A 25,055-nucleotide genomic window follows, 5' to 3' on the forward strand; every position below is an offset into this window, starting at 1 on the left:
AAAAAAAAAAAAAAAGAATTAACTATATGTTCTTTACTTATTTCTGGACCTGGGAGTTTTGGGGGGTTTTGTTTATTTTTTGTTGGTGCTAAGAATGTCTTCACTGTTATGTTTCAAATACTTTTTCCCAGTTTGGATTAACCCTTTTATAATGGTCTTTATTAACTTAGCAAGTTTTATTTTTTTAACTTTGAGTAGTACTTTTTTTTTAAGATTTTATTTATTTATTTGACAGAGATCACAAGTAGGCAGAGAGGCAGGCAGAGAGAGAGAGAGGAGAAAGCAGGCTCTCTGCTCCGCAGGACCCTGGGATCATGACCTGAGCCGAAGGCAGAGGCTTTAACCCACTGAGCCACCCAGGCGCCCCTGAGTAGTACTTTTAAGCCTAATCCTTCCATCCTAACATCAGTTAAGTATGATTAAATTTTCTTCATTCTATTGTTTTCATTGTCCCTTTTCGAGCCCCGAGTTGGGCTCCCTCTCCCACTCCTCCTGCTTATATTCCCTCTCTCACTGTGTTTCTCTCTGTGAAATAAATAAATAAATAAATAATCTAAAAAAAAAAAAAAAGAGTCAGTGCTTAACTGACAGAGCCACCAAGGCACCTCTGTACTAAGACTTTTTAATAGTAGTTCTGGTATCTTTTTAATTCATTGGTCATTTAAAGAAACTAAATTTTATGTTTTAGGCATTTGAGTTTCTTATTTATATTTTTATTCTTAAATCACTAGGACTGTTGTGGTGTAGCCAGCTAGAGTATTATGTATAATTTTAACATTAAGAATTTTATTCTGAGTTTTCTTGTAGATTATAGGCTGAATTTCTACGACTCTTCTCAGGATAACGGATCACTTCATCAATGACTATCTTCCTGTCATAATGTGGATAATGAGCCTCCTGTATAATAAAATCACAATCTGCTAAAGCTCCTGATAGTTAAATGAGACTCCCTACTTCTTGCTGAGCCTCCCAGCGGCCAGCTGCTCATACATTCCTCCACAGCCACCTGTCCCTGTGCTACGATGGGGTCCACCAGCAGGCTTCCCCACAGCACCGGCATGGATTTGCAGTCCCTTGCCTTCAGGCTAATGGGCACATCTGTATTCTAAATTCCAGGCCCTTCTGGTCTACCTTTTCCTACTAACGCTTACTTTTCAATAAACTAATTAATCACAAAACATATGATCAGGATCGGGGAGAGACCCACTATCTGGGACCCCTGGCATACCTAAACTGTTTCCAGCTCAAACCAATCAGATGAGTTCCAGTTCCTCCAGCCCATGACTAAAACTGTTATTCTACAGAGTAATGTTTCCTTATTTGGACTTAAGACATCTCAACCCTGGTTCTTAGGTATAAATATGAACAGAATAGCTTTAACGCACACATTTTTCCATTGCATTCCCATTAAAGCTTAATTTCCAATTTCATATTTTTCATTTCACCAACAGATACCAGAAAACCACTTATGAGAAAAGTAAGTTACACCTCACATTTAGAATTTACTGAGGTTTGAAAGAATTTACCAGGAAAAAGTTGACTCTGAACTTTTAAACTTGGTTTTACTTTGTATTTGGCCAAAAGCTGTATCAGTTTATTTTTAAAAATCAACAAAAGTCAGTACTGTGGTTAAATTTTAAACACCTGCACTAACATTAAAAAACTGTTAAATCTGCACATTTACGCCCATCAATTCCTACAGAAATATCAAATTGTCTACAGTCTGATATTATGAGAAACTCGGTAATCTCTCTCTCTTTAACCCTGACAGTTTTTCAGGCAATGTTGGAGATGTATAATCAAGATTATAGAATTCTTGGGCTAGGTCCATCACAGGGCCAGGGATGAGGACCAATGATGAACTTCTTTTATCACCTACTAACATAAAAACTTCTATTTACCATTCAGAAATGCTCTACGACTAAACACTGCAAAACTTTTGTAACTCCAAGCCCAGAATGTCTAAGGCAGCTGAAAAAACAAAATTACTTTAAAGTCCAAGAAAAATTAAAGTAAGACTACATACTTACTAAAATTTTTAAGGGAACCATTTTTTTAAAGACATTAATTAAAATATATACTATGAAAAGATGCTTTTTTTCTTATACAAGGTATAACCATTGGGGGAAACTGAGTGAGAAGTACATGGACTTCTCTACTATCTTTGCAACTTCCTATAAACCTTAGAGATACTTCAAAATAAAAAGATTTAAAAAAAAAAAAAAAAAGACCTGCAAAAAAGAGAACTACTGCTAGAAATAACAACATAAAAAAGTCTCAAAAACATCAACGGTGAAACCCTTTTTCACTATGTTGTTAAAGAGAAGGAGCCAGACACAAAAGACATGTGTTATACAATCCCATTTATAAGAAATTTCTGGAAGATGACATAGTACAGCAAGAGAAAGCAACTGTAGCTGCCTCAAGCTGAGGCTGAGAGGCGGGGGGGGGGGGGGGGCTGACTGTAAAAGAGCACAAAGGAACATTTTTTAAGTGAATTAGTCTTCTAAAACAGGACTGTGGTGACAGTTACACAGCCAAATTTACTAAAACTATATATCAAAAATTGGTGAATGTTATGGTGGTGAAACGTATACCTCAATAGAGCTGAAACAAATGTTAATGATAGAATCTAGGTGATGGGCATATGGGTGTTAATATAAAATTCCTTTAACTTCACTGTGTGTTTGAAAATGATGATAATAAAATGTTAAGAAAGGGCACCTGGGTGGCTCAGTTAGTTAAGTGTCTGCCTTCGGCTCAGGGTCCTGGGATCAAGCCCTCATTCACACTCCCTACTCTGTGGGGAGCCTGCTTCTACCTCTCCCTCTGCTCCCCCCGCCCCCACTTGTGCTCTCTCAAATAAGTCAAATATTAAAAATAAATAAAAATAAAATGTTGAGAAAATTGAAGTTTTTGTGAACAAGAGAATTAGAAATTAAAAAAACTGAACTTCCCCAGGCAGCTCACAGTTCAAGAAAGATTTTTTTGAAAAGTTAAGTCAAGAGCACCCATTCAGTGCTATGACCCCGTATCTCACATATACCACGGTGAAGCCCTTGTTTCACCATGTGTTGTGAATAAAGGAGCCTTGGAATTCCAATCCCTGATCAAAGCTGTCTGTCTGGATACTGTTCCAAAAATCCATAAGCTGCTCCTGAGGGCAGCTGGATATTTATTCAGGCACAGAATGGAAACCCAAGCACAAACATCTTCCATGTTTTAATTACCACATGGAGAAAATTCAGGTTTCAGCTTTCTGTAAATTATAGTGTTAGCAACATCAAAGTAACCATGAAACAAAAAAACCTCACTCAGGGTTTTTACATAAGAATCACAAATTTTCCAAAAAAAAAAAAAAAAAAAAAAAAAAATCTGAGGTTCTTTAAGAGGAAAAAATTCAAATGTGGTTCTGTACGTCTTAACATCATCTTCCACACTCCCTTAATTAGAATCAAATTCACCAATACCTAAGCATCTTATTAGACAATCAGTAGGAAATATTATGCTTAAGCAGAAAAACAGAAATGTTGAAATCATAAAGAGTAATACAATTGTGGAGAGAGAACATCTTTTGTATTTTAAGATTCCTATTTTTATTACTAATACTAAATTTATGTATACTCCAATTTCAAAGAGCAAAGTAGTCTCAATAGGCCTTAAAAAAAAAAGGTGTTTTAAGTCCTAAGTCTCCACAGATATAGTATCCAAATAGAAACAGATATTGTCATATAATACTCATTTTAATTGTTTTAAATTATCAAAATTTTTAAAAGATTTATTTATTTGACAGTGATCACAAGTGGGCAGAGAGGCAGACACAGAGGAGGGGGAAGCAGGGTCCCTGCTGAGCAGAGAGCCAATGCGGGGCTTGATCCCAGGACCGTGAGATCATAACCTGAGCTGAAGGCAGAGGCTCAACCCACTGAGCCACCCAGACGCCCCCAAACTGGCAAATTTTATACCAAAAAGTGTATACCTCCTTACAAACTTCCACAGTAATATGTGTATTTTGGCTATTTATTAGAAGCTATGAGTATGTAAATTGTCAAAAATTATTAGAATTAAGCTGGATGTTCCTAATCTGTTATTTTTCTAGTTCCCTACTACTAAAAGAAGAGGACATCAGACTTACCATGTACCCTGCTGCACTGACAGGACGAACATAAGCAATGAATGGAAACAGCCAGCATGACACTTATATACGCTTGTCCCTTTTAGCCTCAGGAGTATTTTAACTATTATGGACTGTTATGATTAGTAAACTATATGAGCTCTGTAAGTGCTAACAAATGAACTATAAGGTATGGATTAGTGTGTTCCCCCCCACTATGATGACAAAATCCAGAGAACTAAGACAGGAACTTACCTTCGTGCTGGCCACACCAATCTCCGGCCCAGCATTAATGTGAACGCCACAGTCTGTCTCCCTTGATATGGAACTGCCCACGGTGTTTGTGATCCCCACAGTTAAAGCTCCTCTCTCCTTACAATACCGAAGACCCATCAGGGTGTCTGCTGTCTCACCTATGTAAGAAGGAAGACAAAAGTAACACACAGAGCAGTCAGCAGACACTGTTTCTTAGATGCAAAAACAAAAAAATGACTACACTTTCAACAGTATCATTTAAGTAAAATTTTTTAAAACATGCACCAGGGGTGCCTGGGTGGCTCCATCAGTTGAGCGTCTGACTCTTGATTTCAGCTCAGGTTGTGATCTCACGGTCCTGAGATCGAGCCCCTCATCAGGCTCCACTCTATGCTCAGCAGGGAGTCTGCCTGAGATTCTCTCTCCCCACCCCATCCCACCCCACCCCCACCCCAGCTTGCACACACACTCACTCACTAAAACAATCTTTAAATATATATATATTAAAAAAAACATGCACTTTAAAATAATGAATTTGTGGGGTGCCTGGGTGGCTCAGTCGTTAAGCATCTGCCTTCAGCTCAGGTCATGATCCCAGGGTCCCGGGATCAAGCCCCACATCGGGCTCCCTGCTTGGAGGGAAGCCAGCTTCTCCCTCTCCCACTTCCCCTGCTTATATTCTCTTTCTCACTGTGTCTCTCTGCCAAATAAATAAAAGTAAATAAAATCTTTAAATAAATAAATAATTAAAATAATAAATTTGTAAAACTTTAAATAGTAAGTTCCTACTTATTATGATCGCCTTTTCTGATCTTTGAAAATTCAGCTCCTTGAGTGTAAAATGTGTTAATTTTACTAACTCATAGAGAATTACATAATATCAATATATTTCTGTATTTGTCAGGTCATCTACAATACCGGTTTATCTTTTAATATCAGCTTTTGCCAAGATATGCTATAATTATTAGAATGAATGACTTTCCTTTCCTTCAAGTCTTTAAAATTAGCATACCTGACTGACTAATGAAAAAGCAAACATCATCTCGAAAAACCGGAGTGTTTCTATCCAGGAAATCACTGGCAAGCTCCACCATGACAGGCAACTCAGTCAGCTCTTCAAGAACTTGACGTGTCTGCAGAGAAAAGACGATTCGGTTGTCTAAGCTTACTTCAAATACTCTTTCTCACTGAACTTCCTTGGAGTCAATGTACACTTTTCACTTTTTTGACTATAAAAATGATAGACATGCATTATTAGAAAATACAAACAATACTGATTAAAGCATAAAAAATAATCAAAATCCCCCCAGCCAGGATATAAGTGCTGTTAACATCTTAGTACAAGACTCTTTAGTTATCAATGCATGTATTCGTAAAAGCAAATACACCCACACAAATACAATGTTTTGAGAAGTAGAAAAAGCACTGTTGAGTTAGCTTGTCTATCATCTCTAACTTCCCAATTCCTAACCTTGAAATGGCAATTCATGTAACACCAAGTCACTGAGAGATTTCAGCGAGAACCAAAGACACATAAACCCCCTGTGAAAAATTAAGCACTTCAAAATACCATGTATTCATAAAGTCGTAACGTTCCCAAAAAAAAGTCAATACACTTTGGAACTCCTGTTTAAGAAAGCTCAAGCTCACAATTTCCAAACTGTAGTATGGAGAGGGAAGTAGGGGGTAGTATGCTTTTAAGCCAACAGCATCTTAGCATTTCTTTTACTAATTTCCATTCTAATCCAATTCCTTTTACTCTAAACATCGGAAAGCTTCCAAGGCAATAGAAAAATGTAAACTTTGAGGCAGCAAAAATTTAAGGCCCTACAGGTAGGTGCACACATTGAGTTGTGGAGACTACCTGCTGCTCTAGGCAAAGGGCCCCACCCTCTTGGCCTACCACTGCATTTCTCCTTCATGGGAGTGAAGAACGGTATAGTTTTCTTTACTTCATATCCCTTTAACTTTTCTGTCCACAAAAGTAAACTAAATGGTTTTATTCTGTAATCCTGGTTTGGCACTTTGGAACAATGTTATAACACCACTTACAGAAAGTCTTCAAAGATAAAATCTTATTTTTTAACAAATCTTTTCCAGTGCTGTATTTTACTTATTAATTATATGTAACTAAGTTACTGACCCTAAAATGCTGGACATTTTCCCTCAAACAAACAAAAATCAAACTTTACTCCCTCATTTACGATATAAATGTTCCACTGGAATTATATTCTTCAAAATAAAGAGAGAAAGATACAAATTTAGCAACTTAACAGATATTTTAAAACATCCCTTGCTAAAGTAATCTCAAGGTTTATCTGTGCTAATAAATGTCTTTTTCTTTCAGTGGAAGTAACTCTTTATAAATACACAGCATGACATATTTGCACTGGAAGAGACTAATATACTGTCATAAATTCTATTCTACGTCACTATAAAAACCCAGAGACAAGTAACACTTTGAAAAGCAAACTTACTTAGAATGAGTTCAGTTGATTGTTATTGTTCAGGATACATATTATACACTAAAAAAGCATTTATGCATATGTGTCATTCACTTTGGACTCCACCAAAAAAAAACCATAAAAAAACAAAAACTAGATAGAATTAACAACACTATTTTGTATGATAAACCCCAAAGGGACTTCTCACATTTGTTAACTAAAGTAGTCTCAGCATCTACCAAAACACAAAACAAAACAAACCTTAACATTTTCTCAAATTTCCTAATTAGAGAATTCTAACACAGCATCTATTTTCTGCCCTAAAATTCAGGTTTAGCATTAGATGAAACATTTAATCAAATTTTTTATTTCTGAATAGAGGGGTCTCTCAGTAACAACAGATCTAAAGCCACCAGGGAGCTGGCCAATCCTCTCATTCACACTCAGGTCTTCAAGTCATTCTCTTTTCCCCCCCACGTTTGAAACAACCACTTTCTAGAACTCTTCCCTTCAATACTGACTTCTAGACTTTCCTTTTTAGACCAGGTGATCTGAGGAGTGGACTGAGAGAGGACTGAGATGCAAGGGCTGGACAACTACCCGATTTCCATCACTACTTATATGACTGGCTCCCACAGGTACAGATCATAGATATTTTTGCCCCCAAATCTGTATGTCATAAACTCTCAAAGTAGAAACTCAATGTGTAAGGGTCTTCTGTACTTACAGAAGTTGACATCAACAGCATTGTAAATGGTGTAGTTATAAGAAAACTACATCTGGATCTCTCATTTATTGGACTAAGACTATTACACTCCTATGCTTTGGCACTGACAACCAGTGCAGCAATTTGATACAGAATTTCAGCTTCCCAAAAATTAATCTGAAATAGATTAAACACTTAAATGAAAGGCCTGAAACCAAGGACTTCCTAGAAAAAAACACAGGAACAAAGTTCCTTGACATGGGTCTTGGTGATGATTTCTTGGCTGACACCTAAAGCACAAGCAATAAAATAAAAAATAAAAAAGTGGGATTACATCAAATCACAGCAAAGAAAACTATCAACAAAGTGAAAAGTCACACTACAGAACGGGAAAAAAATATTTGCAAACCAAATATCTAGCAAGGGACTAATATCCGAGACATATAGAGAACTCAAGTGAAAAAAAAGAAAATAACCCAATTTAAAAATGGGCAAATGGGGGCACCTGGGTGGCTCAGTGGATTAATGCCTCTGCTTTCGGCTCAGGTCATGATCCCAGGGTCCTGGGATCGAGCCCCGCATTGGGCTCTCTGCTTAGCAGGGAGCCTGCTTCCCTTCCTCTCTCTCTGCCTGCCTCTCTGACTACTTGTGATCTCCATCTGTCAAATAAATAAATAAAATCTTTAAAAAAAAAAATTGGGCAAATGACCTGCATATACATTTCCCCAAAGAAAATATACAGGGGTGCCTGAGTGGCTCAGAGGGTAAGCCTCTGCCTTCAGCTCAGGTCACGGTCTCAGGGTCCTGGGACGAGTCCCGCATCAGGCTCTCTGCTCAGCAGGGAGACTGCTTCCTATTCTCTCTCTGCCTGCCTCTCTGCCTACTGGTTATCTCTGTGTTAAATAAATAAAAGTCTTAAAAAAAAAAAAAAAAGAAAGAAAGAAAATACAAAAATGGCCAACAGGTACATGAAAAAATGCTCAACATTACTAGTCATTAGGGAAATGCAAATTAAAACCACGATGCGGTATCTCATGTATGTTAGCACAACCATCATTAAAAAGACAAGAGAAAACAAATGCTGGTGTAGATGTGGAGAAAAGGGAACCTTTGTGCACTGTTGGTGGGAATGTCAATTGGTGCAGCCGTCATGAAAAATATTACAGTAGATCCTCAAAAAATTAAAAATAGAACTACCATATGATCTGGCAATTCCATTTCTGGGAATATATTCAAAGCTAAAGAGAACACTAACTTGAAAAGATATCTGCATCCTCATGTCCACAGCAACATTATTCACAAAAGCCAAGACACAGAAACAACCTACGTGTCCATCAATTGCTGAATGGATAAAGTCGTGGTGCATACACACATACACACATACACACATACACACACACACACACACACACACACACACACACACACACACAAACACAGACACACACACACACAGAGAATAATATTATTCAGCCATGAAAAATGAGAAAATCCCACCATCTGTGAAAATACGGATGGATCTTGAGGGCATTATACTAAGTAAAATAAGTATCACTGACAAAAACAAATACTGTATGATTCACTTATACATGGAATCTAAAAAACAATACAAAACAAATTCATAGAAAAAGGGATTAGACTTTGGTTACCAGAGGTAGGGGTGGGGGGAGAGCGGACTGGAGGAAGGTAGTAAAAGGTACAAACTTCCAGTTATAAGATAAACAAGCACTAGGGATATAATGTACGACATGATGACTACAGCGAACACTGCAGTAGGATATATAGGAAAGTTAAGACAGTAAATCCTAAGAATTCTCATCACACAGGAAAATTTCTTTCCTTTATTCCTTTGTTTTTATTGTACCTCTATGAGAAGATCGATGTTAACCGAACCTACCGTGGCCATGATTTCACCATATATCTAACTTGAACCATCATGCCATAGGTCTTAAACTTATACGACGATGTATGTCAATTATTTCTCAATAAAACTAGAAAAAATTTAACTAAAATTTGTTTTAGGGGCACCTGGGTGGCTCAGTGGGTTAAGGCCTCTGCCTTCGGCTCAGGTCATGATCCCAGGGTCCTGGGATCGAGCCCCGCATCGGGCTCTCTGCTCGGCGGATAGCCTGCTTCCCTCTCTCTCTCTCTCTGCCTGCCTCTCTGCCTACTTGTGATCTCTGTCTGTGAAATAAATAAATAAATAATCTAAAAAAAAAAATTTGTTTTAATTTAGCTTCCTAAAAAATAAAGAATGAAGTCTGACAAGAAGCAGACTTCCTTCGTTTTCAGAAATGCGCCTACCAAGTAAAATCCTGTTGAGGTTCACACATGCTACCAGCCATCTGTCTGAGCCAAGAAAATAATGAGAAGCAAAACCTAAGGACTGCTCCTACAGAAAAATCTTCCCACTCTTTGCCTTCCATGAAGACACAGCAAGTGGGCCACCTATATATCTAAGAGTCTTTCTAAAGCATATTTTCCACTGATAAATAAGTCCAAGCAGCTACTATTAACATTTCTGTCCCCCACCTTCCTGATTTTTGTCTTAACAACATGAAAAGGTAACATCGTGTTTTAACAAAGCGTAATTTTACATGGTGTGTTACAGACACATTCTGATATCCAACCTCAAACAGTTAAAATCTCAAGAAGCCACTTACTGCTACACCAGCATGGTAGCTCGTCCCACAGGCAATAAGAATCAAACGCCGACACCTCTGGATCTCCTTAATGTGATCTTTCAAACCGCCCAAATTCACTGAAATAAAAGTTTGTGAATATAATTATTGAGGAAAGGACCACAGGAAATAGGTAACTCCTTTTCGTGAGTGTCCACTGCCAATATGGGAAACACTACCATTTTAAAGAATTATATACGGTTTTGAAGACTAAATTAAAGGGGCGCGTGGGTGGCTCAGTCACTAAGCGTCTGCCTTCGGCTCAGGTCATGATCCCAGGGTCCTAGGATCGAGCCCCACATCAGGCTCCCTGCTCAGTGGGGAGCCTGCTTCTCCCTCTCTCCCTCTGCCTGCTGCTCTGCCTACTTGTGCTCACTCTCTGTCAAATAAATAAATAAAATCTTAAAAAAAAAAACTTTTATGAGGAAGATATAACATTGATAAAAGTCCTTTTTAAAATCATGAACTTCTGAAAGTTTCTCTGTCTTCCCTTGTGAAATAAATCTTTTTCCTGATCTTTCTTCCAAGACTACCATAGGTGGTCTTTACTGCTACTCTCCCAGTTTTTTCAGCTCAACCCCCTTCAACAAGCCCCTCTCCCCACACCCGCAAACGATGCTCTGCTTCTCTCCTTCCCTTCCCCAACGTCTTAGTCTAGACAGGACAAGATCCTAAATGGCAACTGCACACCTCAGCCTCTCGCCCCTCCAGGGCACGCTGCTCAGACTAGCACCCAGTTCACTCCAGTGAAGCTCTGATCACCTTGGCTCCTAAGCCTCCTAACAGCTCTGTAATTTCTACACAAGGAGGTCCCCCCACACCCCCGCCTGACAGTAGAGCATTCAAGAACCCCTTTGGCAGCTCCTCCCATCTTCTTTCCCAGACGTACTGCTCCTTACTCCTCTTCAGGTAGTAGATGTGGCAAACTGGACCACACAGTACTCTACCAATAGCTTGCCCATGGTCTTCCACTATCTCCCCCCTTAGCTAACTCTGTTTTCTCCAACTGCAGTGCTCCTGTGTCATCTTCACCTTCCAAATCCTTGAAACTCATGCCTGCCTGCTTCGTGAAGCCTTCCCTGGCCCCAAAGCCCCTGCCCACAGACAGATTTATTGTCTACTCCAAATTCAACAGTGAACTTTAAACATCTCAACATTAAACTATGTCTCTAGTGTCATTTATTGTATTTTACCTTTAAGTAATTATATATTTGCCCCTTTCTAGATTTATAAGAACCTCAAAGAGATTATATCAGAAATAACTTCCCTATAGTCCCTGCTATGTTCAACATGATGTTCTGAACACAAGATGTTCTATTTATAATTCAGCTTCAACAGATCTCTCCTGTTGAGAAAGTCTGATGCTGCTCAGAAAAGAAAAAGACACAGAGACAGCATTTACTCAGAGAAATCATTCTCTGGACATCTCTGGAAATCATTACCAGGACATGGCATAAGAAAGAAGACACTTAACACTGCACATATGACACACAGATTCAGGAAGAGTTTTACACCCTAACAATTATTTGTCAAAAATGAATTAATGCTGAGAAGTTTAGCCCAAAGTTTGTTTGCTACACTGTTTATTAAACTGGTCCCGATGAATGAGCAGTGTTTCCAAAATGGGAGTTCGCAATAAAGAGGTTAGAGACAACTTAGGACCCCAAACATCAATCTCAAACTCATCTCTGCAGGTGCCCAAGTTCCTGTGACACAGGGTCCAGGCAGAACTTCCAGAAAGACAACCAGGGCTGCCCTCTCAGCTCATCCTAGGCAGGCAGGAAGGTATATGTTATCCCAGAAGGCATTAAGCAAACACCTGGAAAGCCTCTGGGAAGTTCACACCTTCACTCACTTAGAAACTGAGAGAGAAAATCCAGGCTGAGGAGATACATGCAAGCTTCCCAAGAGAGAGACCAGGTCTCACTCCTCTTGGAATTTACAGTGCCCAGAAGAGTCCCTGCTACACAGCAAGTGCCCCAAAAGGTTTTCTGAAGTGAAAAAAGGTTAAATGTTTTTAATGGCAGACTGGAGGACATCCCCGCCCCACTCCAGGAAAATCATACTAATACTGACAATTTTCAAATGTGACTTTCTAGCCAGTTTTTACATTTTTTATAACTACCTTATTAAGATACGTCACGTACCATAAATTCACCCTTTTAAAGTCCACAGTCAGTGGTTTTCAGTATATTGAGAGCTGTACAACCATCAGCACCACCTGGTTTTGGAACATTTCATCACCTGTCCCAAATCCCACAGTCATTAGCGTCACTCTTCATCCCCATCCCCTCGACCTCTGACAACCATTAGTTATTACCTCCCCTTTTTATTGCAGTAAAATAGATGTACATCAGTTTAACATTAAACATTGTTAAGTGTACAGTACAGCTCCACGGCATTAAGCCCGTTCACACTGTTGGGCAACCATCACTATCATCCATCACCAGAACTTTCTCATCTTCTCAAACTGAAACACTCTCCCTGGCCCTGGTAACCACTAATCTACCTCCTGCTCTATGCCTCTGGCATCTGACAATTCTAGGCGCACCTCACGTCACTGGACTCACATATGGGGGTGGGGGGGTGACAGACAACTGGGCGCCGTTGGTGGCCGGCAGCCACAGCTTTCTGTCAGGCTATAAAGGACAAGGAGTTTTCAGGCCCTGCCAGTGCCAACCCCCACAGGAGGCTCCAAAATAATCATCCGTAGTTCATTACCAGTATAGTCATCAAAGTTGACTCTTCCTCGCATCGTGTTCACAACGGACTCGGGCTGCTCAAAAATTTCTTTCTGCATGAATGAACTGAAGTTGCCTAAAGTAACAAATTGTATCATTAAAAAATTTGTACCAACTGAAGTCTACCTTTTGTAACATAATCTCAGGAAGGCAGTAGAGTACAATATTCACATAGGACATTTTGCCCTATGTGAAGAAAAATACATAAGGAGGAAAACTCACTTTATTAACTTCACACCTAAAACACGCAGATAGAACAAAACAGAGGAGGGGGACAGACTTAAGTTTTAGAGTCAGATTTGTTTCAAATGATAGTTCTATCCTTGAACACCTAAATGGCTCTGGGGAAATTCCCTCATCCATAAAATAAGAACAGCAACTATTTCACAGCACTATTGTGCGTTAGTGTAGAGGAGACCTAACATGTAGCAGTTAGGAATAAATGTTAGCTTTTAGCCCACCGTGACCCCATGAGAAAGGAAAAGAAAAGTCATTTTTAAGAAAAATCATCTTAACAGTTCACAAGAGCAAACATTATAGTAGGCCTAAGTGTGTCAGGTACTGTTCTGAAGGCTCTACATAAATTAGCTCTCTTCATCCTCAAAACAACCTTAATGAGGTTAAGTTCTACTATCCACATTTATTTATATATTCTATACATATATATTCTCTCGGGAGAGGAATAAAGAACAGAATAAAAGCTATGTTCATAAAGTATCTTAAAAATATCAAGAACTATTTAGACAATCAGCCTCTTTTTGAATGTAAGAAACAACAAACCATGAATTAGTTTGAAGAATAACTACTTTAAGAGCAGCAGGTAATTCTTCCAAAGAATCATCCCCTTTCCTGGGATTATCCCCTCACTAATTGTCTGGAAGATTTCATCAGCACTGTCATCAGAATCCTACACAACCACAGGAAGCAGAATGTGTCCTTTCCATTAAGAACACCAAGCTACAACATGACAAAAACTTTCACCCTTCATGATCTGCTGCAGTTCCATCTGGAGGGTCTGCACAGCTCGTCCAGGATGATCTCCCGCAGTCCGTTTAATTCGATGGATAGAAAGACGGCCATCTACCACCGCTGCAACATCATCGTCTTCAAGGAAGATGACACGATTGGTATGTTCTATGACAGCACTATAAAAATGTTCAAGGAGATATTACAATCAATAATCAAGGATCATTACTACAAATAAAACTACCATTAGAACACACAGACCAAGTTTAAATACAAACTTGGGGCACCTAGATGGCTCAGTCAGTTGAGCATCTGACTCCTGATTTTAGCTCATGTCATGATCTCAGGGTCATGGGATCAAGCCTCATGTTAGGCTCCGTGCTCAGTGAGGAGTCTGCTTGAAATTCTCTCTCCCCCCTCCCTCTGTCCCTCCTCTCTCTCTCTCTCTCTCAAATAAATAAATCTTTAAAAAAATATATAAAACAAAAAATACAAACCTATCATTGTGCAGTATCTTTGATAACTTTCTGGTTACCCAAGCCATTCCCTACAGGACAGTGTCCCCTACTAGGGACAATGAACAAAAGGACCTCTGTGCAACACCCTAAACCAAATTAGATTCGATCAAATCAGAAAGCATGGCTATTTCCTCCTCATTCTATCTCAAATACTTCCATTTTGTACTCCTAAATATTTCTCAAAGCCTCTCTCTATGTCCACCACCACAAGCCAGTTCAAGCTACCATCAGATCTTGGATGAACTATGGCAGCAGCCTGCTAACTTATCCAACCACATCCCTTCCCTCCCTCCATCCATTCTCCATCTCGGCCAAAATGAGTATCAAAAGGTAATTCAAACCAAGATTTCTCTCTCACCCAACAAACCACTTGATGGCTTTCCTTTGGAAAAACACCTTACCATGACCCTACCTCCTTCTCTAGCCTCATCTCCCACTTCCTCTATTCCAGCCATACTCATACCCATCCCAAGCTCTTACAGACTGATCAATCTGCAGTAAATGAAATGTTCTTTCCTCTATCTCTTCACCTAACTAACTCCTAACATCTCCTTATCTCTCAAGTGTCACTCCCTTAAAGAAATTCACCCACAGGAGAGTGAGTCACCCTGTTACAGGCATTCTTGTCACAGCTGGAATTCTATACTTGTATGATTGATTAAAACTTGTCTTCTCCATTAAGGAAAAGCTCTTCAAGGATAAGTTTATACACACACACACACACACACACACACACACACACACAGAGATAACTTTTTCTTAAAAAAAATTTTTTTGGCGTAATCTCCACCCCCAACGTGGGACTCGAACTCACAACCCCAAGCTCACATTCAAACTCACAACCCTGAGATCAAGAGTCACAGGCTCCACTGACTGAGCCAGCCAGGCACTCCTCAGACAAGTATATTTTTATTTTTACTCACAATTGTCTCCTAAGCCTAGGACATGGATTTGCTCAGAGTGTTCAATATGAACCTATCAGTCAATGACAAAAGGATGATAAGCTTCTGCAATTTCCAGTTTATTAAAGCCATAACTGTCAATTCTGTAACAAACCCACTTAATGACAATGATGCATCCTAGCACTGAGTATACTCCGGCAAAGGTTAGGAAACAGTCAAAACTTATTTTCCCACTGAGATGATGCAATCCCAGCAGTCTTAAACTACGACTCTTTCTCATCTTCAGACCCCCTTACTTTCAGGCACAATGAATGACTCAAGTGCTTGCTGGCAACCTGAGCGATCCATTTGATCCTCCCCACTGTTGGTATTCTACTTCTAAATGCATCTAACCATCCCACGGTACTTTTCACTCTAAATGCCTTAGTCTAGTACTATTTCTTTTATAAAAGTGATTATGTGGCAAACTACTTCCGAATTAAAAAAGGCAAGTGTCCTTATTGGACTAAAACTATAATGGTTTAGCAAGCATACTGTAATTGCTGGGACACTAAGCCATTCTGTTCTCCAGTCTAAAATCTCTCCTCCCTATAAAACCTGGGTAAGGCTCCAGAAAAGAAAAATAAAAAGAGGAAAAATAATAAAAGAGCTCAGAGTAAATATGCAGAAACGAGTCTCAAGGACTGTTCTCTTTTCTTGGTAAACTGACCTACGTGCTTTGAACTGAGAGGAAAAATATTCTTAGAACCCCACCTCCATTTAAAAGGACACCTACATTTTTCCCTAATTGACAAAATTCTCCCACACAGGATGACTAGATATGCATAAAATGACTTTTGGTTTCAGTAACATGAGAAGTTTTACTGAAGTTCTCTGAACCAACGAAGGAAGCTCACCTTGCATCAGAAGCAAAGTAATATTCCACTGCTTTTTCTTCCACAGGGAAAAGGCAAGTTGTGCTGTCCACACGAGAGAGATTGCAGCTTCCCTTTTTGTCCTTCCCTAGAGCACAGAGTTAACACAAATCAGCAATCATGCAGGAAGCCATGGCCAGTGGATAAACAGACATAACTTTCTATAAAATCAACAAAAAACCATAGCAACACAAAATAATTTCAGCAACTCTGAGATGCTAGGTAGATCACCTTATTTCCATGCAATAAGCCAACAAGAACAGACACAGGTGTAGAGTGAAACAGCAACTATCAAAGAGCGTGGCAGATGAGAGTGCTACATTACACATTTTTAAAACGGAATATTTCTCTTCCAGGTAAAAGGCAAATAATTCACTAATATCACTAACTTTTTTTTAATCAACAGTATGTATCACCTAATTTTAACTTCACACAAAACTTGATAGAATACATATAAGTTTATGTAACTAAACTTACAAAAATTACATTAAAAAATCAAAAGGTGTGCAATGAATAAAATGAAGACTGATGGCATATTAGTTTTTATTATAACAAAACTTCTCTAGATTTTAACAGTAAGTCAGCACAACAAATCAAGTTGTAATTTATACTAACTCTGATTTCAAAACAAAACAAAGATACTTAGAACTCTCTATCATATACTAGATGTGGCCCCTACTGCTAAGGATTGGAAATACCATAAACCTACTCTTCTTTCTTTTGGGTTTTCTTACATTTCTTTTAAGTTAGGATAAAATACGGTCCTTCTGCAATAATATCCTTTTAATCCTAGAACTTTAGAATTCTGGCATCTCTAATTAATTTATCAAGTCATAAATGAAGAATTTTTTCCTTTTGGCTCACTCACAACAAAAGTCAAAGGTGGGAAGCAAAGTGAAGTTTGACAAATCAGCCAAATATGGGGGGGAGGAACCCATTACTTGAAGACTATATAACACAGAGACCAAAAAAAAGCACCTTTTTCTGAGATCAGGACATTTACAGACCTTATAACTATGGACACAATGGCCAGAGGACACAATAAATACACTTGCAAAAATTCATATTGTATCTATCCTCTAATGCATGTCTATAAAGACTTGCTTGTAAGTATTCTTAGAAATATACATCCAAAGTTCTCCACAATCGTACCAGTATGATGTGTTTTAGACATGAAAACCAAACAGCTCTTTAAATCTTTCCATCCAAATTCAAAAGCAAAAAAGGTATCACAGTTTTAAAAATACATATAAGATGACATGCTAGGAAAAATTACACTACAGGAAGAGAAAACAGATGGGTGTTTGCCAAGGCCTGAGTATGGAACAAGGGAACAAGGGCTGGCTACAACTCTCCAGCTGGAGGGAATTTTCATGAGCGTGGAATCGTTCTGCACTTTGACTGAGGTGGTTAACAACTATTTGCACTTGACAAAACTCATGAAACTGCACATCAAAAACAGCAAACTTTCCTGATGTTAAAAAAAAAGTGAATTAAAAAATATAAAGAAGGATAGCCTAGGACCAATATTTTCAAAATAAATACAACTAGTTTTAGGTGATTCGATGCCCTACTGGCTGTCAAGTTTCACTATCTTCTCCAGATATTTATTCTTCAAGTAACAAGGTATATTTTATTATAATATCTAGAAGGATTTAATGTCATTGCTTATTTAAATGAAAAGAACATTACCACCTGATGCCTACATGACTCGTGCAATCTACAAAATGTTTTGCCGTACATAGATTTTCTCATCTGATTTGAGTAGAATATAATCATTACCATCCCCTCTTATTTTGTCAGTAGTTACACCTGGAGAATATAGCAAAAATCTAAAAGCCCCCTTTATACAGCCTCTTTAATAAGAGGCTAAACTTTTTAAACTCAACTTTGTGGGGCACCTGGGTGGCTCAGTGGGTTAAAGCCTCTGCCTTCAGCTCAGGTCATGATCTCAGGGTCCTGGGATAGAGCCCCACGTCGGGCTCTCTGCCTGCTTCCTCCTCTCTCTCTCTGCCTGCCTCTCTGCTACTTGTGATCTCTGTCAAATAAATAAATAAAATCTTTAAAAAAATAAAAAAAAATAATAAACTCAACTTTATTGAGCCACACATCATCTACCTACAAGGAGCTGCAGAAATAAAGGTTACTAAAATGTAATTCATGATCTTAAAAAGATGCCTCATATTAAGTTTTTCTTCTAACTTCTTAAGACCTTAGCCAATGTTTTTCCATTCTTTTTTTCTATGAGCAGCCCAAGAAAATGTATAAGGTAACATAAAAGTAATGTATAAAAAGAGCAGGATTATTAACAGAAATCTGGAACCCTGGATCCAAAATTCTCTACTCTCACTGGTTATACTAGTTTTTCTTCTGAAAAGGGAAGGACAGGGAGGAAGTAAGAAGAAATCCTAACATTTCATGACTGAAGGTTACATAAGGAACTAACTTTCTACTTTAGATAAAAGAGCTAAAGCAGCCACTATCTAAAGATGAAAGGTTCAGAGTCCTTTGCTAATTTTTTTTCAAGAAACCAAGACTTATACATTAATAATATGGGTTTCAATTTTCTGAATTTACCACTCCCTATCTTTTACTTGGAAAGCTTTTAATAATAAGTAAATGAAAAGAGCATGCCATTTGTTTTCTGTCTAATTATATCAATAAAATGATCCAGAATTTGTATGGCTGAAAGTCCTATAAAGAAAAATAAACTTCAAACAAACAAAAAGACTCCAATTTCAAACAAGGCAATCAAGATGTGAATGTGAATCTAAAAGTAAAATGCCATGCATAAAATAAAGATCATTTATATATAACTTAGTAAAAAGTTAGAATAAATTAAATAACTACCACTGAATTCAATCTACAATAGCCTAGCATACAATGCTCTTTCCCAATCTAAATATCTTACTTATATCACTGTATCTTACATTATTTTAATTTAAAAAAAAAACTTTACAATTTAAAATCTAAATTTCAAAGAAACAAATTATTAAAAGCAGTTTTCTAAATGCCAAAAGCAGACAGACAAAATATACTCTGCAAATTAGAAAAATGTCAAAATATGTTTCCCCATAAAAAAAGCACATTTTTAGAGGCCCAGCACATTCATTCACTCCAAGAACAAAGAATTAGTAAAGAATGAACAAAAGAGGATAAGATTCCTCCCCATCCATGCAGAGCGCATTTCCCACCTCTTTCTCCCTGTGATCCCCACCGTGTGAATTTTGATCCAATCTGAGTCCTAGCTAAGGATATACAACAGAAAAAAATTCTCCTCGTCAGAGAAATCACAACAGCAAATCCTTTTCACGTCTAGACAGAACTATATACACATATGTGTGGATCTGACCAAAGAGACATTTATTTCAATTTAATGAACACAATTCTTTTTATCTACTGCACTCAAATTTATTCCTCTTGGCAAGACATAGCAAGAGTTTTTACCTGTTCTGTAGAGTATTGGAATGTGATCAGTAGAGAGCTTATGTTCACTTCGTACACCAATCAAAAGAGGGCTACCTCGTCTGTTAGTGCAAAATTAGGCAGAATTACATCATTTTCATAAATATTGCACAGATACAAATTTTCATGAGCCAACACTCATCAAATAACGTTTAACTTTTCCCCTTTAAACTTGGCTTCAGGTATAACAAAACAGTAACAGACACAGAATTTTTATAAAATAGTAACAGGGTCAGCAGTCTATGCTCCTGAGGCCAGGTCTGTCTATTTTTGTTACACAAGAGTTTTACTGGAACCCAGCCATGCTCTTTCTTTTCCCTATTTTCTACAGCTGCTTTCCCACTACAGCAGCAAACCTTGGTGCTACAGAGGCCATATGGCCCAGAAAGGCTAAAATATTTACTCTCTGGACCATTACAGAAAAGTCTTTCTCCTTTTTAAAATGTCAAATGGAAACTTTCTTTCAATTGTACATGGAATTCTGACACATGAATGTTTAAGCATTTTCTCCTTAGTCACCTTGCCTTCGTATTAAAAATAGCTCTTTCTTGGGGCGCCTGGGTGGCTCAGTGGGTTAAGCCTCTGCCTTCGGCTCAGGTCATGGTCTCAGGGTCCTGGGATCAAACCCCACATCGGGCTCTCTGCTCAGCAGGGTGCCTGCTTCCCTTCCTCTCTCTCTCTGCCTGCCTCTCTGCCTACTTGTGATCTCTGTCTGTCAAATAACTAAATAAAATCTTAAAAAAAAAAATAGCTCTTTCTTGCCAAATATTAGGGCTTCCCACTGGTCTAAAAAGGGCGTCATGATCAGGCCTACATATCATCACAAAAGTAGTGATGGTACTATTATCTCGGAATCCACTCAGAATATATACTTCCAAAAAATACAGAGAAAGTTAATGTTTGGGGCCTGAAACTAAGGAATACTCAATATCCAAATTCACAAAGTAACCGTGGTGTCCCACTACAGACAAAAGGCCAGTTTATAAATGCAAAAATATATTTGCTTTATTAAGGGATTCTGTTAAATGGAAGAGTGTTAAAAAAACAGACAAGAAAGGACTATGAAAACATATTCATATGGAGTCTCTGAGACAGGGCAAGTCCTTACAGTGAAGGGTAATCATCACGTACAGAAAACATACTTGTAATTCGGATGTTTCAAAATACATATAATTATTAGTCATTATTAAATTTGTATGTACCTTGTGCCAACTGCTTGGCCAGGAAAATGAACACTTTTAAATACCAGTGCAAAAGCACCTTCCTATAAGAGGGGGGAAAATGCATTAGCAATATGTATTATAATCAATTCTCAAATGTGAAATTCCTAAAACATATGGCTTCAGCACAGAAATTTTTTGTTTACATGCTGCCCTTTTGTAGTAGGTTATAAACAAGTCTAAAATTTAGGTAGACACTTATTCCTTAACTTTGGTGTATCAAGATACACTTTTTCAGCAAGCCCCTCTTGAAATCGACTCAATAGATAATAGCTCCACAAAAGACTATTTTAAAGCACTTTTGAACATATTTCTAAATAGATACATCCTATCCCATACTAGGCATTAGAATGCAGGGAACAGAGGATTAGAAAAGACTACAAGCCCAATATCCAAAACCCTTACTCCAGTCCAGTGATTTTACACCACTGCTAACTTCCATGCTTGTCAACCTTGATACTGGAGATAAAAATATACACAACCACAATTATTAACAAGCATACCCAACCTCCTCAGGGACCGGGCAAGGAAATCAAGAGTGAATAAAAGAGGAACAGGAGGCAGGAAAGGTAAAGGATCACCCTAGAATACAAACTGGGTTATATAATGCGTAGAAACAAGAAAAGGCTAGAAAGGCACAGTACTATGCCTTGAGTAAAGGGAAGGAATAGGCCTCTATCTTCTCCATCTTCCTGATTCCTCCATTTGCTTCAGGCATCATGAGATTTGGGTAGAGGGAGGAAGTGAGGGTTAGACCTTCAGAAAGAAGCAGAGGGCTTTTAAATGGGAACGCTAGAGTAATGAATGGGGATGGGGGCAGAAATCCCAATGCATCTGGACTTTTATGGATCTTTCGTGTCTTTAATCTTTAACTAGGGCAACTGGGATGGGATGAGAAAGAATGCCATTTTTTTTCTTCGGCTGGAAAATTATAGTGTTACGAGGCCAAGGCAAAGTGCCATAAGGAAAAATAAGTTGACTATACTGGCTCAGAGACATGCAGACATTATCCCAGAATAAAGAGTGTGCATTTTACTGAAGTTACCCTTGTGCGAAGTTACTGACTAAAAAGAATACTTGAGTGAGTAGGAAGCAAGAAAGTAATGAACCCCTGACTGTGTCTATTGTATACAGGTTTGGGTGGTATGTATGGGCCTGTGTGAGTGAGTGCGCATAAGACAAACTCTTAGATTTGGGATTATTTTTAATTCCCATGACACTGAACTACAGTGAAAGAAGAAGAATTTTAAGTGTGTGGGAAGAAAGGGGGTCAAAGAGTCTTTCAAAATTATTTAAGCTGAGTATTTTTATATATATATATATATATGAAATAAAAGCCAAAAATACTTAAGAAATTAATATAGTTTCTGCTTATCTTAAGAGTTTGTTATGATTAACACTGGCAATAATTATCTTTAAAAGTGTGGTTTAATACCAATTGTTGGATAACTCTCTCCACCAAGGTAGTAAAACTGATGTCTTGACTTTCCCGATTGTCATACATGTACTTAACAAGCTTGGCAATTGTCTCTGTATCTGTTTCCGATTCAAAGTCATAGCCTTTGCTTTCCTAAAATAAGAAATGGAAAAAAAAAAAATGGACACATTTAAGGAAATAGTCATGATATCCAAATCTTTTCTATATAATTTTTTTCTCAAAAATTTCACTAACCAAATTCTAATATTTTTTCAACACCATACCCCATTACCCATTGTTCAAAATTAAACTCAACATCTAACCACAATGAACCCAAAATGGTGAGGTATTTTGTGTAACTTTGAATATACACTTATAATTATATAAATCTAGATATATGCCACATACAAATTAAGAACACTTTAAATAATTAAAGTATAATATGCAATAGTCACAAAACAGTAATTCCATAATGAACATAATGATTCTTTCATGGATAATGAAATTGCACTATCCATCACAACAGTCATTAGCTGTATGTGGCTATTTTTTAAATATCTTTTAAGATTTTATTTATTTGAAAGACAGAGAGAGAGAGAGAGAGAGAAAACATGAGTGGGGAGGGGTCAGGGAGTAAGGAGAAGCAGACTCCTCGCTGAGCATGCAGTCCGATGTGAGGCTCAATCCCAGGACCGCAGGATCATGACCTGAGCGGAAAGCAGACACTTAATGGACTGAGCCACGCAGGTGCCCCATATATGTGGCTTTTTTTAAATATACAATGTTCTTGGGACACCTGAGTGGCTCAGTTGGGTGGGTGGCTGCCTTCGGCTCAGGTCATGATCCCAGCGTCCTGGGATCGAGTCCCACATCGGGATCCTTGCTCAGCAGGGAGCCTGCTTCTCCCTCTACCTGCCACTCTGTCTGCCTGTGCTCACTCTCTCTCTCTCTCTCTGACAAATAAATAAATAAAATCTCTAAAAAAATTTTTTTTAAATAATAAAGAAATGTACAATGTTCTTTTTTTTTTTTTTAAGATTTTATTAAATTTGACAGATCACAAGTAGGCAGAGAGGCAGGCGGAGAGAGAGGAAGAAGCAGGCTCCCTGCTGAGCAGAGAGCCTGATGCAGGGCTCGATCCCAGAACCCTGGGATCATGACCTGAGCCGAAGGCAGAGGCTTTAACCCACTGAGCCACCCAGGCGCCCCATATATGTGGCTCTTTAAATTTAAACTGATTAGGGGGCACATGACTCCTGCTCTCAGGGTTGTAAGTTTGAGCCCCACAATGGCTGTAGAGATGACTTAAAAATAAAATCTTTAAAAGTAAAAATAAGATCTTTAAAAACTTTAATTAAAACAAAAATAAACTTAAGCCAATTAAAATGAAATAAAATGTCAAGTGTAGTTCCTCAGTCCTAGCAGCTCAATGACCACATGCGGGTGTTGGACCACAAAGATACAGGCTTCCAGCATGGTCGAAATTTCAAATGGACAGCCCCAAGAGGCACTCATGAAGGTCATCCCCATGACTATTACTATATAGTACATGGCTATTTAGGGCAGAGAAACTTCATTTAATCTGTCCTAATTCTTCTTATATATCCCAGAATCTTTTACAAATGATAAACAAGGTCTCTCACAATGCAAAAGATGTCCCCCCACCACAAATTCCAATTTTATCTGAGCTTTGAAGGGTCATTTATAATAAAACCCAATAATTACTTCCTACTCACGTAAGAAACAAAAATATTTCACTGTGAACAAAGAAGGGTCCAGTAAACCAAATACCCTTGGAACCATCTCAGGAATTATTTGATCATACCTAGATGGTGCTGCGCATTTCGCCAAACCACCTTGCTACTTTCGTTAGAAATTTCTCAAAGCCTGGTGCCTTTTGAGGTTACTTTACTTACCAAAAACTTCTTCAAGTCTTTGTAGTTGGTGATAATTCCATTGTGAATAACAATAAATTCTAAAGAGATAAAAATTATTGATGACAAAAAATTACAGGTCTTGTAAACATTATAAATAGCCAGTATTGTCAGATTTTTCTCAAGTCAAAAAACTTGTCACATGCTGTAATTCCAAGTGTAATCAAATATCTTCTATTTTTCATTATCAGATTACCTTTGGGTAGATCAGCAGCATTATTTATGTGGTTTAGTGGAAGCACACAGTGCTGGGGACATGGATATTAGAGGGGAAATGTAATAAGTTGGGGTCTAGAGACATCAACTTCATTTGTGGCTAAACTACTAAGCTAATGTCACCATATGAAAGGGCCAAATTTCCTGGGCTTGTGTCTTCATTTGCAAAACAAGAAGGCTGAATTACATAATTCTTATTCTCACTTCTTTGTTCATTCATTTTTATGCATAAAAATTTCCCAAGTTTAAAGTGAAAGACTTTCGAACTAAAACAATTACCTGATTTACATTAAATGAGTTTAAGAACTGAAGTTAGAGAATAAGAAAAACCACTTATTCAGATTTATAGTGAAATTTACTTAGGAGAGGTCCAGATATTAAAATGTCAGATAAATGTCAGATAAATTGATATTAAAACAGTATTCCAAGATCAAAGAAAAATGCAACAGGATAATTTTCATCTTTTTTTGATTAAGTAACTGAATATAAATGCAATATTTTAAATCCATGAGTTTACAATAATAATAAAAGAAACTCATTCATCTTAGAACATTAGAACCAC

At 37.9% G+C, this 25,055-nt stretch overlaps 1 protein-coding gene across 2 annotated transcripts in view; it reads right to left on the bottom strand.

Annotated features, from left to right (window-relative positions):
• The window catches only part of LOC111148069 (glutamine--fructose-6-phosphate transaminase 1), a 54,052-nt gene that overhangs the window by 7,377 nt on the left and 21,620 nt on the right, over positions 1-25,055 (bottom strand). Inside the window, exons 5-15 of one of the 2 annotated variants that reach the window (XM_022504450.1) lie at positions 24,260-24,318; positions 22,362-22,496; positions 20,909-20,970; positions 19,689-19,768; positions 19,436-19,489; positions 16,224-16,329; positions 13,923-14,086; positions 12,922-13,017; positions 10,183-10,280; positions 5,382-5,502; positions 4,370-4,527 (exon numbers count right to left, since the gene is read on the bottom strand). In XM_022504450.1, the coding sequence (XP_022360158.1) occupies positions 4,370-4,527; positions 5,382-5,502; positions 10,183-10,280; positions 12,922-13,017; positions 13,923-14,086; positions 16,224-16,329; positions 19,436-19,489; positions 19,689-19,768; positions 20,909-20,970; positions 22,362-22,496; positions 24,260-24,318 (1,133 nt within the window). The remainder of the gene's footprint in view (positions 1-4,369; positions 4,528-5,381; positions 5,503-10,182; positions 10,281-12,921; positions 13,018-13,922; positions 14,087-16,223; positions 16,330-19,435; positions 19,490-19,688; positions 19,769-20,908; positions 20,971-22,361; positions 22,497-24,259; positions 24,319-25,055) is intronic. The other variant, XM_022504449.1, reaches the window with a different exon arrangement.

The sequence above is a fragment of the Enhydra lutris genome, unplaced genomic scaffold, assembly GCF_002288905.1.
Source record: "Enhydra lutris kenyoni isolate GAN:26980312 unplaced genomic scaffold, ASM228890v2 scaffoldscaffold18, whole genome shotgun sequence".
Classification (NCBI taxonomy): domain Eukaryota; kingdom Metazoa; phylum Chordata; class Mammalia; order Carnivora; family Mustelidae; genus Enhydra; species Enhydra lutris.